Source organism: Aythya fuligula, chromosome 7 (assembly GCF_009819795.1).
Source record: "Aythya fuligula isolate bAytFul2 chromosome 7, bAytFul2.pri, whole genome shotgun sequence".
Classification (NCBI taxonomy): domain Eukaryota; kingdom Metazoa; phylum Chordata; class Aves; order Anseriformes; family Anatidae; genus Aythya; species Aythya fuligula.
The window spans coordinates 4,551,825-4,573,569 of NC_045565.1; the positions used below are offsets into that span (position 1 = coordinate 4,551,825).

At 37.6% G+C, this 21,745-nt stretch overlaps 1 protein-coding gene across 1 annotated transcript; it reads right to left on the bottom strand.

The window, feature by feature from the left end:
• Nucleotides 1-700: 700 nt before the first annotated feature.
• DNA2 (DNA replication helicase/nuclease 2) lies at nt 701-19,718 on the bottom strand. The gene is made up of 21 exons (XM_032191115.1): nt 19,708-19,718; nt 19,010-19,189; nt 17,892-18,075; nt 16,568-16,713; nt 14,993-15,118; nt 13,926-14,145; nt 13,300-13,417; nt 12,826-12,991; nt 11,363-11,557; nt 10,300-10,530; nt 9,709-9,825; nt 9,503-9,612; nt 8,087-8,196; nt 6,860-7,084; nt 5,485-5,678; nt 5,293-5,382; nt 5,008-5,200; nt 3,515-3,604; nt 2,741-2,923; nt 2,454-2,600; nt 701-1,835 (listed from the first exon to the last, which is right to left on the bottom strand). Exons 1-21 carry the CDS (start codon nt 19,716-19,718, stop codon nt 1,779-1,781), a joined length of 3,093 nt encoding a protein of 1,030 aa, XP_032047006.1. The 3' UTR covers nt 701-1,778.
• Nucleotides 19,719-21,745: the final 2,027 nt, after the last annotated feature.

The window sequence follows — 21,745 nt, forward strand, 5'->3', positions numbered from 1 at the left end:
CCAGCCCTGGTGCTCAGGCTCTGATCCGACTCGTTTGTTTTGCAACAGCTGTCTCTGTTTATTCATAGAAGTAGGCCAGGAAAATAAACAGCACTAAGGCAGCGTTGAAACTGGTACCCATGCCTGAGAAAGCCCTGTGCTAAAGGCAGTGTATGTGGAAAAGGAAGAACAATCACTTTCTAAGAGATGCTTTTGATACTCCTTAAAATGTAAGAGTGTGGAAGAACCAGACCAAAACATTGTCTCACTTGCAATCTGATTTTACCCTGCATCAAGAGAAGCTGCATCTTAGAAGCAGATAAGGGGAAGAGAGGTTTTTTCTCATGCTTCTTTCCCATGCAGAGTGGTGGAGGGATGATTAGTTTAGTATAAGAAAAAAACAAAGCATCTTAAGCCTTTTGTATACATATCCTAATCAAAAAAAGAAAAACTGTTCTAACAAGAATACAGTATCCTGAATTAACAATACTTCTAAGCAAAAAGTAAGTGGGGTGGCAGTTAAACTGTATCTTTTGAAAGACCCAAACATGCAGAGTTGCTGAAGAACCATGTAACCTGAAGACAGGAGATCCTGTCATGTATTCCAACTATTTCTGCACTGTTCACAATGCAGAAATTTACATAATACACAAACAACTGGAAAGAAACCAACATCAAAATTTATTATTCCAAACATTACAAAAGTTAGGGAGTAGCTTAAAGAAGTACAAGGATATCCACATTTAACATCTGGAAGTGTCTGCAACTATATACATACAACTACCTGACATTGATACAAGAGAAAATAAATACTCAAGATTTTTAAGAATAAGAAAAATTGACATTTCCACCACTGATCTCTGAAAGAAGCCTTTCAGAAATATTCTAGCATATGAGGTAGCAGAGGAAAATGAACTAGCCTTAATCAAGTAGAAGATGGTTTGTATTGAACATGATATCATCATTAAAAGCACATGTTAACACCTTAGCCAGCAAGCTGCAACTCCAGCTATGTTTCTTGGGAATTCTATTCATTTTGTATGAAGAATACAGACTGAAACCAGCAGGAATTTTACGACAATCTTCAGCTGGGCAGCATTTGACTTCAGCAGATTCACCTGCTAAATACATTAGTTCATAAAAAGGAGTTCAGTGAATCAGTATCACATTCCTCCCAGATGTACGTAAAATCAAGGGATTAGACAAGCCACCAAGGGATCCTCATATGAGAGATTAATTACATTAAGTATATAAATATAAAAGAGATCAGTATTTAAAGAAAGGGAAAGAACACAAGGCTTTGAAAGAACACATCCCCCCAAACTGCACAACACAGCTTATTAGGAATGCTAACAATGGGATTAAAAGTACGTCAACTACATGTTAGAGTGCTTAAAAGCAAACTGAGCCCAGAAAACTGACTGGATGCAGCGCTGGTTTACTCCCCTCTTTTCAAGTTTTTCTCCATTCACTTATACAGAAAAATGTTCATCAAGATAGAAGTGAATATAGAAATAGCCAACCAGTAGCCGAAGGAACAGAAGACTTCATGTTCCTCACTTGTTGCGAATACACTGGTACTAAAATGGCCAGCTTAAGGATCAGCTTACTGAAGAAAGAAATGTGCTTTGTTACTTTTACTGAAAGGAACCATTTAAAATAATTGAATGTCATTTCAGTTTTGGCTTCATTCACATTGAACAGTGCACATCAGCAGTCACACCCTACTAAGCAGTGATTCACATTCAGCAGCACCAGAAGAAAATAGATGAGAAATGTCTTTAAAACAGTCTTCACAATCACAAAATGTTACATTTGTGGATACTTTCATAAGCCCCAGCTGGAAGATTGAAGATGTAGCAAGTTAAGGAAGTAGTTCTCAAACATTTCCATAAAGGTATTGCTATCACACACACAAAAACAAGATGAGTATGTAGTGATGCTTAAAAAAGCATCTACTAAGAGCTTTTCAACCTTCCCATTTAAATAGGAAATATAAGGAGCCATAACTAGAACAAATCTGGCACAATGCTGGAGAGAACAAAAAAAACATTGAAGTTATACTACTTTCCCATCTAGCAACCTTATTCCTGAACCATTCTCTCAACCTGTACTTAAATGTGTGGTTCTTCCAGAGGAAAACAAATCACATTGACATTAAGATGCCAAGGAACTAATATGATCAACAAAAAACTGCCAAAATATTAATAATTTAGTTAGGCCAAAGTTGAATTGCCAATCACCATGGACTTATTTGTACTTTGGAAGACAGAGCAAAGGTTTTAGGTCCACCTATTAGCTTGACCTCAAAGTGTACTTTTGGCACATATAATTGACACATTCTGTACTGTGCTGTCAACCAATGTTATAACTAGGGCCTACACGATCAGAGTTCTTCCCATCCTTACCTCCTATCCCAGCAAGTCCCATCTTACCTTCCCCTTCCCACAAAACAGTTTGGGGAAAAAGGATATCATTGCCTCAGACTGCAAGTGGCAGAGTAGCTTCTCCAGAGGAGGGTAGCGGCGCAGAGATGGAATGCAGCCCACCATGACTAGTTTGTGCTTGGCTCTTGTGATAGCAACGTTAAGGCGTCTCCAGTCCTTCAGGAGGGTGCCAAGCTGTTAAACAAAATTCACTATTAGTTTTCCTACCTAAGATGTAGAATTGAATATAGGTAATTGTCAAAATGCATCAAAAACTTCAAGGTTGTGGGTGAATTTTACCCAGACTGAAAGTCAAGTTAGTACATCCAACTCACATTTTCATCATTACTGTTCCTAACAAAAGATACAATTATGATACTTTTGTCTCTTCCTTGGTACTTGTCTATAGTGTTGACTTCCACTCTGTTCTCCTTCAGTCTTGCCATCAAATCAGTGATTATTTTTAATTGATGTCTGTATGGTGATATCACACCTATGTCTGAAGGCTTACAACCAGCCTAAATAAAGAAAACAAAGAAAAAGACTGTCACTGCGGTTAGCCTGGGATATTCTTTACGGTCAGAAGAGCCTCAATGAGGCTAATCTATATATTTAAATAGTGCTGCAAGCTATCATCTCTACACTAAGAAGTCAGTGGAACTCTAGGTATAATTGGCATTAACTGAAGAAAATTATTGCAAGACCCCAAGCTTTGTCTTAAACCTAGCACAAAGATAGATACCAAAATCCTCATCTTCCTTTCTTCCTCAGACTGCGAGGTGAATGTTCAGAACTCTTAATTAGTCTGTATTACTCCTGAAGTTGACTAGCTGAAATAAGGAGCAAGGGCAAATCCTTTCCCCTCCCTTACAAGAAAAAGTCCTAATCCGAAAGAAATTGTCATCCAGCTTTTATGCAGCCCAGCTGCAACCTGGCAAGGAACAGGGAACTGAATGCAGACCTCAGATCCCTCACTACAGTGACATGTAGCTAACATCGAATTTATCCTTAAGGTCATCCCTCCTGTACATGTGGTTGGTTGGTGCTTCTACAGCAATGTAAGATTCACTATAAAGCTGTCCCTCTTAAGCAATGTAATTAAAAGATACCTTAATAAATAAGGATGTGAGGAAGAACACAAGTTTGGCTTCTGTCACATTATATACACCACCTTTTTCTGCGTGTTCTGGTGCTGGGACCTTTAGAAATATAAGCAGAAAATAATGAGTGTCTACAATCACACACTGTATTCTGATCCTTAACTCACCATATCATACCATTTTTATATTAAGTTTTAATAAAAAAAGGGTAAAAGCTAAATTTAACTTAATACAGCAACCTATACCATAAAGTAACCTCAGAACACAGCATCTGCAAAGTGGTGGAAACACTCTGCAAAGATGAGTTTCTAGTAAAAGCACTTTCAAATAACAGTGAATATTTAGTAATAGCAAGGAAACTGTCTGGGCTCAATCATCTGACTTTACGGTTCACCTAATATACTGTATAAAAACAGACTTTTTGTGGGTGGTTCTTTTGGTTTTGATTACTACAGTAAATGGAATTTTTACATCAAGTTGAAAAAGATGTGATGTCACAGCCTAATGCCTCAACCAAACCAAAAATATTTTGGAAAGAGACTTTTCTGCTGGTTCTACAAACACAACAGCTATATATACTTGAGATGGGCTTTCTAGCAAAGCAAAAAATTAAAGTGGACCAGCAGATCCAGTTTTCACATGACTAATTTTGGTCTGATTAATGGAAAAACAGCATACCAGCTAGTTTCCTACTGTGACAAGAATCTTCCCTATGAAAAACTGTTAACTTTTCTATGAAAGGGTCAGAAAACGTGCTTGAGAGCACACAAGGACTGTCTGGGGAGTTCTTTCCAGGGTCAGCAGTTATTGGCAAAAGGTGGTGTCAAGAGGAATCAACATCAAAGCTGTTAGACTCAAATCATTATAATCCAGTTACCAACTACAGTGACTCCAAATATGGGACTGAGTATATATTAGTGTAAAATATATTTGGAAAAAGATTGATCAACTCTTCTTCATTTTACCTGTTTATTTGCCTAATTCTTATCTATTATGGAGTTTACTTTTTCCTGCAATAATTTGAGTCACTGTTAAAGTGCACACCTGAAGCAACTTACTCCTCCCAATTCAAAATGTCTACAAAATGTAATGAAGTTGCAATCATTCCTCCCACTGGTACACAGCTTAGACCCCAGTGATCCTCAGCCACTGGATACGACAGCGTTCTGTGATTGCAAGGACATCAGTAGGGCTGCACACTTATAGCTGCATTCTCTACGTAAGAACAAAATCTATAGCACATACAGCATTACCTGCAGCACTGCCTGAATTAAACTTTTCAACTGCTCTTAGATGCAATATTTCCAGCAGCAGCTCTAGCACTCCAACTGATCAACTCTATTAACAACATCTTTACACATTGCAGTTTACATATAAGCAAGAAACCATTTTTAAAGCTAAGTACTTTACCCTGCCTAAGCTGTATGAATTCTTATGTGCTGGCTGTATTGAGAACTTGCATCAAAAATGCAATTTTGAAAGGAGAACATGATGAACTTTACCTTCTCAGTGTTCAGAAAACACACAGGTTTGTCTGGCTCAAGTACTTCTTCCAACCATGTTTTTGAAGTATCTGCAAGTTCCAGTTTCAACTTCTTTAGGTTTGGCAAGTTAACAGTGGCATTTGACACCTTCTCTGATCCACATTCCAGTTTGCCTTCATATACTAACATGTTACTCAGTGACATAATTTTACTAAAGATTGAGAAGAGAAAAAATTAATTTAAATCCTGCACTTTCAATCCCACATTGAAAACCCTACTGTAACAAGTAGAAGTTACAGATACCTATTCATTCTGTATTGCACAGTTAACTGGACAACAGCATTCTGGTTTTGCTCCAGCCTTTTAAATAAGCTTTCACTCATTCCAAGATCTCTGTTACAAAAGAAGAATCACAAAAATGTGTCAGGCCACACATTGCAAGAGACTTTCCAGAATTCATATCACTAATATCTGTCCAGCATGAGTTTATCTTACCTTGCTTCTGAATTCTGTACAAGCGGAGGCAGCTGCTGATGATCCCCTACCAGCACAAACCTTTTGGAGCAGAACAGTGGGCCCAAACAGATGGGCTGGCTTATTTGGGAAGCTTCATCAACTATACAGAAATCAAACTGCTTCTGAGCAAAGATGGGGTGATTTACTCCCATGCAAGCTGTTGCTACCACTGGCTGAAAATTGAGACAGTAAAAATAAGAGACATCTTACACACTTTTACACTATGTTTTTAGGTTAGAAGAACACTATTTTTTACTATTTAAAAAATAAAGAGAAGTCTTTAATCCTTGAAATCAGAGCAGTTCACACTTCATATACATATTGGCCTCATATATTCCTAAAATTTTGCGTCAACAACAAATGACAAACAAAAATCAACTTTAGAATAGGACTTAGTAAATAACTAATTCCTGACGTGCTCAGGATAATACCAAGTTCTGTGCATACACAATTCCTGGAGTGTTAAAATGACTACCTTAGAAAAGAGCATTTTTTTCTCCTATTCTCCCCCCTTCTTTAAGCTTTCAAATAGACAATAAAACAACAGCTGCAAGTTCAGGTTTGCATTTATTTGCTCATTTATAGGACTTTTATATTCTTTTGAAGCACAGCAAGAATACGTAATGCATTGTGACTCGTTAAAAGGTTGGACTAGGTCATCTTAGAGGTCTTTTCCAACCTAAATGATTGTATGTTAAGTTCTTCTCATCTCTGTGCTTCCAATGCAATCTGGAGTAACTAAGCATGACATGTTACAACACTTCTGTTATGACTTCAATAATTTTCCTGCAATGCCTATCAACAGCAAAGTAAGCGATGGGTTTTGCAGTACACCATTTCTTTCAATTACCATGACATTTCATTCTTTCAATCCATTTAATTTAAAGCTGTCACCCACTCCGTTTCCCCAGTTCCTGGTGTGGTCCTTTGCATTAACACACAGAGCAGCACTGATCTTTCAGTCAAAAATTAGTGTTTGGTCAGATCAGCTCCACAACGTAATTTCTCTTCTTCCCCATCCCATGATTCTACAAACACCACAACTAGCACATGTGAGAGGGACTGGAGCCTGTGGGAGTTATTATACATATGTATTACACATGTAATTACATATTATATGTAGCTATTTTTTAAGTAGAAAAAATGGCTTTTTGGCTTTTAGATTACTGTTGTTAATCATTATTGGCTATAATGAAATTGCAAGGAGGCAGCAATTGAATATCTTCTTCACCTCAGGCTTCTCATAGCAGTAACACACACTTGGGATAGGTTCCTTCTCTGTAGTATCTGTACAAACAGAATACTAACAATTATCCTCAACATTTCACAGGGCTAACAAAAACAATTTTCTTACCTGACTGTTATAGAGTTTTTCCAAATCTGTTACAGAGTTAATTGACTTGGACCTGCAAATTTCTTCTTCTGTAAATTTCCGTATATCTGGATGAACCTTCTGAGCTCGTCCCAAACGCAAGAAGCCTACTTTGAATTTGGCTAGCTTCAGCAGAATATTGTCCACTGCTGTGTGTGTAAAACTAGTCAGAAGAACACTGAAGCCACAAGCAGAGAGAATTCTCACCTAATAAGTGGCAAAGGGAAAGAAAAGACAAAGTTGTTAGCTTACATAGAAGAACCAGCAATCCCAAGTTTGCCTAGGGGGAACAGTAATTTTCAGAGGAAACCAAGAGCAAGTACGTAAATGAAGTCATCATTCTTCACGGCCAGATCTGCTACCTAGCTGTTATCAAAGGGACACAGGCAATAGATGTGATGTTTCTCCTAAACAGCATGCATATAACATATGCTGCAAAACAGAGAGAGAGCCTCCATTCAGACTTGCCAACTGTACTAAAAAGGCAGCACACCAAAGAATATCCTTCCTGTAAGAACAAGCCATGCAGCCCATTCCCAGAAATACTTCTCTCCACAATTCAACTACATCGGATTCAGTAGAATGAGCTGATCTGATAGCAGCACTGCTTGCTCTCCATCCTCCTCTCTCCCCATCAGAGATCACACAGCAGGGAAGGAACAAGAGCAGAACACCCAATTAGGAAAGATGAAGTAATAGTGACATCTCAATTCCAGCTGTCAAGAACTCACTCAACCTGCAGCCTGAATCCAGTACTCCCCCACAGTCCATCCCCGGAGAGAGAACCACTAGCCAAAGGAGCTGGCTAGCAGGCTACACATGCTTTAGCACCACACATTTATATAATTTAAACACAGGCAAGTTACAGACTTCTCCAAGGAGTCCTTTTTTGAGCTGTGAGTCAGGATTGGAGGACTTGCTGACATTTGGGGCCAAAGAATTTAACATTAAAATGTCACAAAGACTAAATATTACTATTGAATTTCTTCCTTTCCACATACTTCCACAAAAGCAGAAGTGAAGAAAAAACATTTCAGTTGTACCAAATAAAGGTTCTTCAATACAAGAGATGTATTTTCTTATTTGGAATTATGCAAATAGCAGTGCACTAAATCATGACAATTAATTTAGAAAAGTATGCTTTATAAAGTGTTTAATACTCTCCTCCCAGTGCCATAAAAAATTCAAAACCTAGACACAAGATCTTACCAGAGCACATATTGTAGTAGTTTTTCCAGTTCCTGGCATACCCACAATAAGTGTGTAGTCCTTCGAAAGCAACACTTGTTTCATTGCCTGTTTCTGAGGCTTATTGAGACCTTTAAAGAATTAAAACAATGAGTTGTCTGTCCTTCATAATCATTATACTTGCTAACATCAATAAAGCAAAACTACAGTTTCTGCCTCCCCTTAAACTCTCAAAGAAAATATTGGGGCAAGTCTGTATGTTCTGATGAAGTTCAACATTATAAAGTACATTATAATATTCAACCATTATAATATACATAGACAAATAGTACAGGGTCTGCACTACAGTCCTAAAAATGGAAGACATTTGTCTTTGTAGGCCTTTTATGCCTTTTTTCCTAATATACTAAATGACCACTTCCATATAATATCTTGTATGGACATTTCTATTTCACCATACCCACTTTCAGGTTCAAACACAGTACTAAAAGCAAAGGGAAGTGAATTACAGAGATTGCATAATCTTTTCTAGAAGCAGCAGCAAGAAACCAGAGCTATTTTTCCCTGTCTGATGCAGATGAGCAGTATGTTTCAGTGCCTTGAACTAGGCAAGTCTCAAGGAAAAAAATAAGAAGCATCTAGAATGATCAGTGCCTTACTGTAAAGAACACATATGGCTTGCAAGTACAGGAAGGAACTGTTATTCTTTGTCTTGCAGTACTTGTTAATCTGTCATTCTTAAGTTTCAGAATATATGCCTTCCCCTCATTTCCTATTCTTTCAACAGTTGGCAAGGAGGCTGGGCAAATTCTTATTTGAAGCAGACCTCCAAGCAACAAGACATCTTTCAGTCTTCAGAAAGTTTGTACTCAGAGTTAAGACAAATCAATTAAATTTCTGCTTTCACAGACAACTCTGTCAAAGGCAAAGAAACATTTTCACCAAATACATGACACTACCACATAAAAAGTTTGTTTGAAAAACAAACAAACGAAAAAAACAACCAAGAGTGCCCCAAAGCTTCACATATTACTGAGCAGCCAACAAGTCAGGAAGAGCTCTTATGCAAGTGCTTACATTAAAGCCCATCTCCTTCCACTCTGAGAGTCCAATTCCCCTATCCCAAGAGTCTTTTCTGTTCCTGATTTTGTAAAAATAAGAGAGCAAACAGCAAGCTGCAGGAAGCAACAAAAGTAAAGTGAAATTCTAAGCAAACATCTGGTCGTGTCTTCCAAGTAGTTTCTAACTATTTTAATCACAGAAAGACGTGCAATGTTAGAACTTGTCTTATTTTTAAGCAGAAAACTACCACCAGGCCCTGATCTTGGAACAAAATGAACTTGTATTTAGTGCGATAAATGCTCTGTCAGTAGACTTACACTACTAGACAAAAGATTGGGGGGGGGGTAAGAGGAAGGATTTAGAAAAATTTTGTACCCTTTAAAATATTTGCAACAGTTTCCTTTGCTTCTGCAGGAAGAACTGAGCTCAAATGCTGAATAAAACGTGGTTTGTCAAAGTCAATAATCAAGTTGCGGAGCTTTTCACTGTGGATGAAAAAGAAAAAAAGAAGAATTAAGAGTTGCCTACTTAGAAACTACCCCAAAACCTTCAAAGTGGGAAATGAATTTGATTCTTCATACCTGACTGGGGAATCTTGCATCAATTTGGAAAGGTTTTCAAAGGGGACCCCTGTACCAAAATCTCCTTCTTCGTGATCCAGCCTAAAGGTGGTATCCTTGGGGAGCTTTGATAAACTTCTGGAGGATGACAGTAACATGGACAAATTAGTTCTATTTACAAGCAGCATGTTGATGATGAAAGACTTATTACTAAGCTTTAAGCTCCCAGAGGTCACAGAGTAAAGCAATAGCTAGAAGAAACACTACTGACTGATGCAAACAAAATACAATCCAAGCCAAATTTAAAGGCAGTTTAATCTGAATAATGCAGGTTACCTTTAACAGCAACAATCACAGTATCCATATATTCTCATGTTGGCGAAATAAGTAAATTGAGTTCGCAAACATGTTTTTAATCAGTCAACCTAGTTAAATATATAAGCATAGAGACCAATCAAGGTCAGACATTTTCAATCAAGAAAGACTTTCAAGGGTGTACTTCCGCAGGCCCGAGTCAGACTACGTCAGAGCTGCCTTGAGGCCTGGAAGTGCCCCTCCTGAAGCCCCTATCAAAATGCCTTCAAGTAGCTGTTTTTCCTTTTGTTCTATTACCTGCCCAACAAACAGGAGACTTTTGTTGCACTGATTTCTCTAACATAGCCAGTAGCCAAACCAAGTAACCCATTTTCCTCTCCACTCACAACCACTCTATCACCAGCCAAGAGGTTTGCTCCAGGTATTGTGCCATTTTTACGCTGGAAAGAATGCAGATACTGTCCCTCGGCAATTTCCTGCACTTGATCAATTCTGATCATATTTCCAACACAATCTCCAGCCTTCTCTCTGTGAAGATATTACAAAAAATATTTTATGTTAAAATCCCCTTGGTAAGGGAGGTTATTTAAAAAGAAAACAAACAAATACTCTTTACAATAGCCACTCTGACAAGAAAAGGGTTGTAAAAATATGTAAAACCCCTTGAACTTGTTTCAAGAAAAGACTGTGATATCTAAAGGTACCTGTAACTTCCTATTCAAAAAAGAACAGATGCACTTCACTGAAGTGTTTAATATTTGTTTTAGTTTCTTGCTTCACCTTTCACAACACCATGACGCTTCCCTTTTACAGACACACTGTAATGGGCCCCAGAACTGCCAGTTTTTCCACAGCTGCTAGATTAGGCAGTGTAAGATAGCATGCCACTTCAGCCAGCAAAAGACCTTAGACAGGTTTTGTCCATGTTCTTAGGCGTGTCTGTGAGTCTGTTCCCAAACAGATCATTCTTTATCAAATAAACCCTCAGGGAACTGGTGCGATGAGCTGGACTCACGGTCAACACTCAGGGTCAACCCTCAGACTGAAACACAAAACTCTACAACTCCTGCTTCTGAAGGTTGAGGCTACAATTAATTTACTTTTCCTGTATAGGACTTAAAAATCTCCTATTGAAAATAGGAAACTTATGAATGTAGTAAGCTAATGCCTTCATTAGATCACATTCACAAAAAAACTACCTTGCAAAAAGCATATTTGACTATTTCTACAAGCAATGGAGAACATCTAGTTTCCTTGTAGGGAAAACTACAAGTTGACAGTGCCTCACTTCCAGTTACTGAAGTGGGGGGGGATCATTTATACTAGATTAGAAATTTATCTTACCTTTCCATTATCTTACCTTTCCAAAGAAGGAATCGTCCATATATTTTTATACCCCTTTCTACCCTCCCCAGTTTGCATCTCCAATGTTAACATTAGATACCACAGACTAAAATATTCCAAGTGGGAGGGCTTCAGGTGCTGGGTCTCTTTTTCAATAATAGATACCATGGCAGGAGGAAAAGAGACACTAGCAATCTTTTCTTCTACAGCCCTAGGAATAGAACCAAACACAGGAAAGAATCAACTTTTATCTACGAGTCTGTGTGTATGTAATGCCAATCTAAATTTAATCACTGAAAAACACACCACTTAAGTTAATCTATCATGACTGAAATAAGGTTGAATACATCCTTGTTCATATGAATAATCTCATAGTAATAACTTTACATCACCTCTCTGATTTTTAATTAAGGACAGTAAGTTAAAGAACAGTTAAAAGATATTTCAAAATGTAGTTCTATACACATTTAAATATTTGATCTTTCACACCTTTCTTAGCAAGCTATGAATATTATACTGAGATTTATTTAAGCAAATGAGATTTAACAGTTAATACGAAAACATACGTAGTTCTGAGATGAATCCACTTGAAGTATCTATAGACATTATACTTAAATCATGTATACAGAAATGCAATCAAAGAGAAAAAGGTTAATTCACAAGTTAAGATTATTACTCACTTAGGAATAATGTAATGCTTTAACAGCCAAATATTACAAGTAACATTTCATTAAAATTACTGTACAAAAACTTAGCATATACCTACAAAGCTAGTCCCCTCAACACTTTTATCCCTACAGCTTTAAAAGATCTTCCCCGTAGTTCTCCTATTCTTTTAAAACCCACTTGATCTCTTCAGTATAAAATTGTGGTTTGTTTTTTTTTTTTCAGTGTCAAAAAAACACACAAAACAACCATTTAGCTTTATAATACTTATATTATTGATATATATATATATCACACACCAACTCAATGACTTCATGCAAAAATTTATCAAGTATTTGCTCATGATGTCTTTTAATGGGAGATGTGTTACAGTAGCATTGATGTATCATTCCTTGTGTGATACCTTTACAGGGAAACTATTGCCTAGAGTCAACCAGAAAGTTGTCCAGTCACAACTCAGCCCTACTGCCTCATAAGACTGCCCACTTCAAAAAGTTGTAAGGATATTAGTTTCTTAACCATAATTATTATGAATTTAAATATAGCAAACATCTGTTGTCTTCATCAAGTGATTTGTTGAGACTTCTCTCAGATTTTGTCCTGCTGAACATGCACCTGAGCAAAGATGTTTAAGTCTCTGCTAGATCAGACAGACTATATGCATTGTGCAGGATTCAACCGAATGTTATTTCGGGGTGCAAGAATTATCATAATCACAAATTTTCTGTGAATCACAAAAATCAAATTACAGCATCATTTAAAAGCATTTAAAGCTTATTTAAAAACCAGAGTCAAGTTTCATTTTTTTTTTACCTGCTATATAGGAAACAATTGTGCATTTGGGAGCAATATTTACAGGCTTGACTGTCATCAATTACAGGAGGCAAAGCAGCGAGCTGTGACCGCTGTCTTCCCACAGCAGATTTATATGTGCTGTGCATTAAGTAGAAGGCCACCTGGTTTCTTAGCTTCATTAATTCTGCCAAAAAAAGAACAAACTAGGTAGACAGTTTAAGTTTTATTTTTAATCATTCTTAACTGAAAAGTAACTAGGCATCACAATTAGCTAAGACATAGGTACTCATATAGCAAAGTCCTAATATATTAACAAAACATTTAAGTTTTTAATGTAAGCTTATTGGAATAGGTAAAAATATAATAAGCAGTACATCTGTAAGTACAGATACATCCATAAGAGTAAGTCTTGATGTGTTTAACTATTACTAGAATGCTTAGTTTTAATTATGATAGTTAAGTATAGCTTGCAAGGCAAGGGAACAGCTTTACCTCTTTTATCCATGCGAGTCCCAGAAACAGGGTACATCGTACCAGTTTTAAGATAAAGAAGAAATCCAGCCTCAGGATCTAGTCTCCTTTCTAAATTCAACAATGTATACAGAATAACCTGCAAACATATATATATAACTTTTATAATGTGTTACAAAAAAAGGCTGAATTTATTATTTCCAAAAGTTAAGCAGCCATTGCTATCACAATGGATCTAGAAAGTGTAAGTAGTAAGCACCTAATGAAATATTTCAATTAAAAGGCATCTTTCCTAACAAAAGCTTGTACATGGCTACTACCTCTAGATCACTGACCAGCTATCTGCCAGGATGTACAATGCTAATTCTTAAAGCAATCTGCCTCAAGCTAATACATGAATGTATTGAGATTTTTTTTCCCCTTCAGGAATAAAGACAAAGGTGTCTGAAAGTGGTAAATGTTCTCACTCAAAATTTCACTTTATACCTGCAACTTTTTGCATTCCAGGATCAGCCATCCACAAATCCTGGTTATACCACGCACAAAATACTTTGCATTCATTAAGACAAATGAAGTCATTCTAATAAAACAAGAAATTACTTATGGCCACTGAGAATCAAATTACTTATTTAGTTGTTTTTTTGTACCTGACTCCTGTGCTCTATAGAGTTAGATTCCTTGCCAGACTTGAGCTCTAATGGCATTATCTTAGATTGTACTCCAGACTGACGATGGATTTTCACCTTGGCTGTAACATCAATCTTTCCCTTCAGTCCAAACCTGGGAGACCAGATATTCTCTTCAATGTCTAAGATCTCTACAATTTCTATCTTAGAAGAGAAATCTCCAGTTTTATCACCACTTGACCTAAGAAGAAAATAAAAGAAGTCAGAAGTTAAATTCCCTTAGTTCTTAATACTTGCATATTAGAATGTGTTATAATATACATTATCTCTAAAGTGGGTGCCTACTAAGTCTCACAGAAGCTATTTTCCCATTAGCAGGGAAAATATATCAGAAAGTTAATTTAAATTGCAGGTTTGCACGTAGTTTTGGTACTCACCTAAACTTCAAAGATAAAATAGAATTGTTTTTAACAGCGTTTGGTCTTTTCTGAACCAATATGCTCTAAAAACATTTCATTTCTACAAAAGAATTAGTGATATATGCACCAAAAGGTAGCATACACATTTTTACTTTATGCTACCTTCCTGACCCGCTATTTCTCTGAAACCTGAACAGCCTATGTCTGTTACCATTGACAACAAGAAGGCAGACAAGAAGAGCTCAGCAACAGCAGAGTCAACACATTGCTTCACTGATAACCTTATCTTACTGAAGTTTCATTTCAGTAAGTTCTAATGTTCTGGTTTTCAGTCTTACACATTTATAGCTTCAGGCTTAGTCAGTTGATCAAGTATGCTTGCTCTACTAATTACTAAAACATCTGTTTTGTACCACATTGTTTACAAAAATGTTAAGACCTCTGTGATTATATGTAACTTCTCCCTCAGTCCTATAAAAGGTCCTTCTTTATATCTTTCCCAATATTCATAATTGGTATTAAATGTGCAGCTCAAGATTAGCTATTGAAGCACTGAGGTGATGAATTAACTCCTTATCACTGAACAGACTTGCATAAGAAGTTTTCTTCTAAAATTAAAGCAAACCAAACAAGATACACAATTTTAAATGGTTTTAAATTTCTTCTTACAGTTTTAGTTGCATTTTATTTTGGTTAGCTGGATTGTGCATAAAGTCTTCTGTCCATTTAAAAAATGATGGCAAGTATTCTTCTATTTCCTGCATTACGTCTGCTTGTTTCAGATTTAAATGATACCTAAAAAATAAAGCCATTTACATTAATGAGACAAATATTAGCTTTGCCTCTGACATTGAGTTACAAACATTACTGGAAATAATTGTCAAGTTTAAAGAACCATCTATAAAACAGACATTCATTAATGTTCACCTCAACTGATTAATCCATAAAACTACAGCTGAGCACCAGTTACAAAAGATGGAACACACTTTCTGATCTAACTCCCTTAAAACAACAGATGTAATACAAAGGAAGCATCAGCAAGGTGAAAGTGATGACATAAAACCAACAGTAGAAGTGAAAGAATAGGCATTTATAACTGCCTATGCTTTATGCAAAACTGAGAATATGTACGAAAGTGACTATTTCCTTGTATTTGTTTTTTGTCTCAATACACTGATCTGCTAATTGTTCTTGGTATACATTTTGATAGGCTTCAGGCCATTTCAAATGGGGGAGGAATCACTATCTTCAGTTGCTACAGTTACAAACACGCAAGAAAGCAGAAGCCTCATTAAACAGAGCCCGATCATGTGGCATTAGACAATTCAGTGCTGGCACCCACTGGAAATAATGTCATTATTTTACAGCACCAGAGAAATACAAGCAAATTTTACAAAACAAGTGCAAAGGGCTGCAAATATCAGGCTTTTATGTAACTTACTTTCCAGCACCAACAAATAGTAGCTTACATATGCAAAGACCAATTGAAACAGTTTCAAACATGGAAGCCCAGCAGGAAACACATGCCTTGAGGAAATCACAATCCAAAACAGTCATCTTCATATCAGAACCAGAGTAATAAATCTTGTTCTAATTTTATTTCTCATCTCTTCCAAGGCTGACAGACACTTTCCTCAGTATGTGATTTGTAATGTTCTAGAGATAACTGGGTTTATGTGACTTGAATTCAATTTTAGTCAAGTCTGCAGTGGATCCCTTAAAACTGACAGCCACTTGTCTCATTTCTGACAGAAATATGAAGACTACTATTCATCCAGCTAGCAGTTCCATCAGACTTGCTGAGAAAATAAATTAAAGATCCTCTAACATCAGAGACATTAAATAACCCGATGAAGAATGTATCAAACATCTCAGAAACTTGGTGACCAAACACCATTTCATTTCCCAACTATCAACACTAATTATGCTCATCAAGTTTTCATCAGCTTTCAGAAATGCCGAGAAATACGGTGTTACAGGCAAAAACACCCACACAAGCACACTGTTGGAGTTCCTTCGGAAGCATAATTTACATCTATGGAAGCAATTCAGCAGGGCAGGCATATTAAACTACATTATGGAACAGTGAAATATTAAAAGACTCCTAAGTTTTATTAAGCAAGGTCATTTGGTAGAACATTCTCCTGATAATAGTAACACATGTTTTCAAGTAGAAATTTATCTGCTAGTTCAAGCATTCCTATCCAGTCTTCCAAACAAAAACATATCTGCAATGCTACTTACATCTCTCTGAGATACTTTTGTCCATATACAATTTTATTTGCTAGTTCTTTTACTTTTTCAGGTGACAGGTTATTTGTTACTGATTGCTGGAAAATTTCATGAAGAATTGTACCAACAAGCATTTGGCGTGATCCGGAGTCAGAGCCCTAAAACAGAAATGATACAACAAACATCAGGATTTATGCTAACTTCATGTAGCTTCCCTACAAAATTTCTGGATTTGCTGCACATGATAGATATCACTTATTTAATAACTGACAAACCATTTGATCTTTCATCTCACTAATTAATATCAGTTCAAACCTGACTCTGAATACAGCCAAAATGAAATGGGTCTCTCCTACTGCTTTCTCTCTCATTTTTATTCCAAACCTGGTGTTAAGATACAATCGCTACATAATTGACAAGTGAGGAACAAAGGCACAGATTAACATGAATTGTGAGCAAGTTTTGCTTGTGAACAGTATTAACAGCAGCATTTCCTAGTGCAACTCTTTACAATCTCACAAATAATTTTTATTATGCACACATTAAGCAATTTCACATTGTTTTACCAACTCACATGGAATTAGTCCAAGCAATACCAGAATGGCTCAGAAACCCATCTAAGCCATTCAGGAATGGGTTCTGTAGACTTCTAGCAATAAATTATGATCTCTAAAAAGCCACAAAGAAACAACTGGAAAGTTAATCATTATGTTTTGTACTTATTGATTGCTTTCACAGACCTGGCAGTTGTGGGTTCCACTCCCAATTGGAAGGTGGTGTTATCCTGCAATCAGCACCCTTTGCATTGTCCCTTCCAAACAAATCGTTCCAAGTTCCAGTACTTGGATTCAGATTCCACAATTAGCCCACATCAGCCCTGATTCCAGTATAGGTATATTCCAGCTAGATCATGAGCTAAAGAATTGTTCTCACAGGGTAAACTGCCTAACCTTGCTGATTTTTCTGAGGTTTTTAACTTGGCCAAATGAGATTACATTATGTTCTCATATAGCCAACTAGAGGCACATCCCTCAGAAGGGACTCCTATGCACAAGATACACCTAAAAACCAAAAGATCAAAGAAGTTGCCAGAATCTGAAGGTGGGGGGTAGAACATTTTTGTCCCCACTACCTGTATTAAGAACACAAGATTACTTCAACTAAAAGCCTCTGAAAAAATAAAAAAACACAAACCACAAGTAGTCCAAACATCGTGAAGGTCAATACAATTTTACAGAACAGCATCTCAAAGTTTTAATTAATATTGAGTTAAACTAACAGTTTCCATGAAACATTAGCCTAATAAAATATTGGATGCTCCACAATTAACACTTACCCTGAACTTTTCACTCAGCACTGCTCTTCTTACGCATCGAATGCTGCTTGATATTGTAGTGCCAGACAGCAGCAGATCTGGGTAAAGAATGAGGTATCCTGACTGTTCATCTACTATCCACATACCAGAACTACAGTCCCCTTCTAAATGAATGATGTCTCCCGGAACAACTGGAACAGACTCCCTATAAAGCAGTACATTAAAAAAAACATTTGCAAGCAAAGGTCACCGCACCTAAGAAATTATACACTAGCATAACAGATTCACCATACTTTAAGTCACTCCAGATCTATGCTTTGAGTCATTTCGGTATTGTTGTATTTTATATTAGCGTGCTACACTTTTTAATTACATGACCGCAACCTTTCTATTAAAGTTGTTTCAAAAGCCCAGCAAAATCTCAGAATATTTTACTATTAATAATAATTTTAAAATATTTTCATAGATTAACAAGTTTCAGGATTCAAGATCTTTTATATTTTGTCTTCTAAAGTCTTCCTAGACTTTGCTTTTCCTTTCCTATCTTCCACACTTTCAATGCAAAATTAAAAGCAGTGCTTTTCATTTTCAAAAGCACACTGCATATGCATTTCCTTGTGTTTCAAAAGACTAAACAAGTCCTTTCCTCTACAACATACCATCAATACACAAACACCTAAACTAGAATCTTCATCGATTCCCACATTAAATACTTTTAGTGTAGAGCTCAATTTAAGATTTCAACAGATAGTTCAGAAAAAAAAGTTTTACATAGTACTTTCATATGAACAGGGAGGGTTCATCACTCAGAATAACACTTCTACCTGAAACTAAGTAGCCTGATTAAAGTTTATAATCTTTCTACTTCTTCATATGAAGGCAAGACCAAACAAACTAAAACTTTACGCTAGCAATATCCACTCGATACAAGTTAAATGGCATCAGTTTTCTCAAGACAAACACCCATTATACTAAAATGATGATGACACAACATTAGATAAAGGTTGTTTCAACATTTCTAGTCATTTTCAAGATAAAACTCTCATTTTCAGTAAAACTCTCCTCTAAGGCGACACAAAGAAAATTGAGTTAATAATACAGTATTTCATGCTCCTTTCAGATGTTTCTGCATGCCTTACCAGCCACCCCTAAGGATGCACAGCTCTGTATCTTGCAGTGATTGCGATGAGGTAACCGTCAGGTGCTTCTCAGAATCACTTCCATTAGTCTGCTTTACGCTGACCTCCAACACACGGTATCTGTTGTTCAACCCATTCTTAAGTATTGCACTAGAGGAGTCAGTCACTTTCTTCTGGAAACTGAAATAACAATTCGCGAATACAAAGATATTAGCCTATTTGAGAAGAAAAGGGCTAACCCACACACAAGAAGAGCACAAGCTTCAAGCATTAATTCCACTTTGACCTCCTTCAAATTTCTAAATGTTTGTGTATATAAACAGGCAATTACAGTGTGCTTTTTAAGTTTTATACCGATAGAGTGTAGGAAATCTCTAATAACAGTTCCACATTGTTTCTTTGAAAGAGGTGAAAAAACACTATTTGGACATACGAACCATAAGGAAGAAGACAAACACTACAAAAGCTTTAACGAAGAAGACATGCGTAGCACATAAGCTACTCCTTATTGCAGTTAGTGCTTCCATTTGATGCCTAAACACTCGCTCATCCCAAAACTAACTCCAACTGCGCCTCAAACCCTGAGCCCGTGAGCGAGCCCCCGGCGGCGGGTCGTTATTCCTGTCAGCCGCCCGCACGCCGCGCTTCCAATTTCAAACCTCCCGCCCCAGGGGCGCTGCGCCCCGGCCAGTCGCTACCTGTCGGCCATGAGGGGAGCCCCCGCGGCTCGGCTCTGCCCGCCTGAGCCCCGCGGCGCTGTGAGGGGAGCTGCTGAGGGACGAGGCGAGGGGTCCGCTCCGTACCCCGCACCTCACAAAATGCCGCCTCTCCCCGGCCCGCCCCGCCCGCCTCCCGAGAAGCCCCGCCCCCAGGCCGGCCATTGGTGGGATGGAGGCCGCGCAGCCAATGGGAGGCGCCGCCGCCCGGCGGAGGGCTGAAGGCGCGAAGCGGCGCGCGGCGAACCCCGGCCGTTAGGGGTGGGGCCGCGCTGTGAGGGAGCCCAACGGTCAGCGCCGTTCCCTCAGCGTCAGCGCCGCTGCTGCCCGCTCCTCCGGTAGCCGGGCGGCGGCTCAAAGGGAATTTCGAGGTGCTTTTCTCTCCCCCAGTGCCTGTGGGCGAACCTCAACCCGGGCGTTGAGCTTTTTCTGTGAGAACAACCTCCCAGTACCGGTCGCTGCTGGGCGGGCAGCCACACCGAAGGTCTCTGAGGTGGCACCGGAGTCACTGACATACAGACTTTTTTTTTTTTGGTCAGAAGACCGCTAGAACTGAAGGACACAGGTATTAGATCTACTCTTGACATATCAATATGAGCATTCTGTCATTAAAATGTCATAAAAGCGATGTAATTGCAATTTGGTCTTCCCTCTCTTCAATGTAGCCGAACACTGGGAAACAGTATTGCCCTCCAGTCCTTCAAAGACAGATTTGGCAAGTGGTAAGGCATCCTAGCAGGAGAATCCAAGCTTGAATTTTGCAAGGTAAGACTGTACTCAAGTGAGTGCCTGTTCTTTGGGATAGCCCTGACATACATGGAAAAGACTACATTATATAGCTTTCAAGTGCACAGCCACTAATAGAAGCTATCTGAATAGTTAATATGGCCATACTATTAAATGCACAGGCACACTTGGTATTAAAACATTACTTTCACAGCAATTTTTACTTTGTACGTTTGATAGCCTTGGGTTCTGGAGATTCTTTTATGTTGCTTCTCCCTTTCACATACACTAGAGAATAAACAATGCAAAGAGATATTGAAAATTATCAGTGTAAAAAGAAGATTCAAATACATGCAAACTTTCCTGTCTAACGACTGCAAATGTTACCATCATTCCTGTAAAAATGCCTTAGTTACAGCAGGCAGAAATTTCCAATATAAGAAAACAGAGTTGAAGTATAGGGTTTATTTTAAAGATAGTGTTTGATCACTGAAAACACTCTGACTGCGATTTTCGGGAACTACTATGGATAAACCTGCATGTGATGTTGACCTGAAGGAGTCCTAAACTGTTGAGGCTTCTTTTCCTACTTTTATGTCAAAGAATATCTGAAATAGCTTAGTTAACAGAGTTTTAAAAGTATTATCCAAGATTACATAACCAATTCTTCATAGAAGGTAAGTACTTCAGTGGGTAGCACTAGCAGTTATGAGACTATTATGATTAGAATTTTAAGGAAACGTGGTTAAAAAAAGATACTGAGGCCTCTTCATTCAATAAAGTTGTCATTTGGAATAACTATCTATACCACCAAATAAACAGAAAAACTAAATCTTGGCACTGTCAAAAATATTTTCTAACACATCTCCACATTCAGAAAGCCTTTAAAAATGATTTGGAAGCAATTAAATCAAGAATGAATCAACACACTCACTCACACACCAATTTATAATAACTTTTGCATAGCTGCTCAATTCTTCATGACAAATGCAAATCTATTCAAGTTCCTCAGCTCCCTTCTTTTAACTAGAGTTAAGATGTAAAACTCTTTAAACACTGCACTATTAACCTGGAAAAGGGCTGTCACCTGAGTCTGAGCACTGACAGACAAACAAAACAGCTATTTTGCTCACACAGTAAAACAATACAGGAAAAAAAAAGGCACATTTTTCATAATACACACACACAATGGATTTAACTCTCCTGTAAGGTCTTTTAGAAAAAAAAATTCACTGCAATATTGTTTTCCTGCAAGTCAAACTAAAAATCAGACCAAAAATCTTAATTGTTGTCT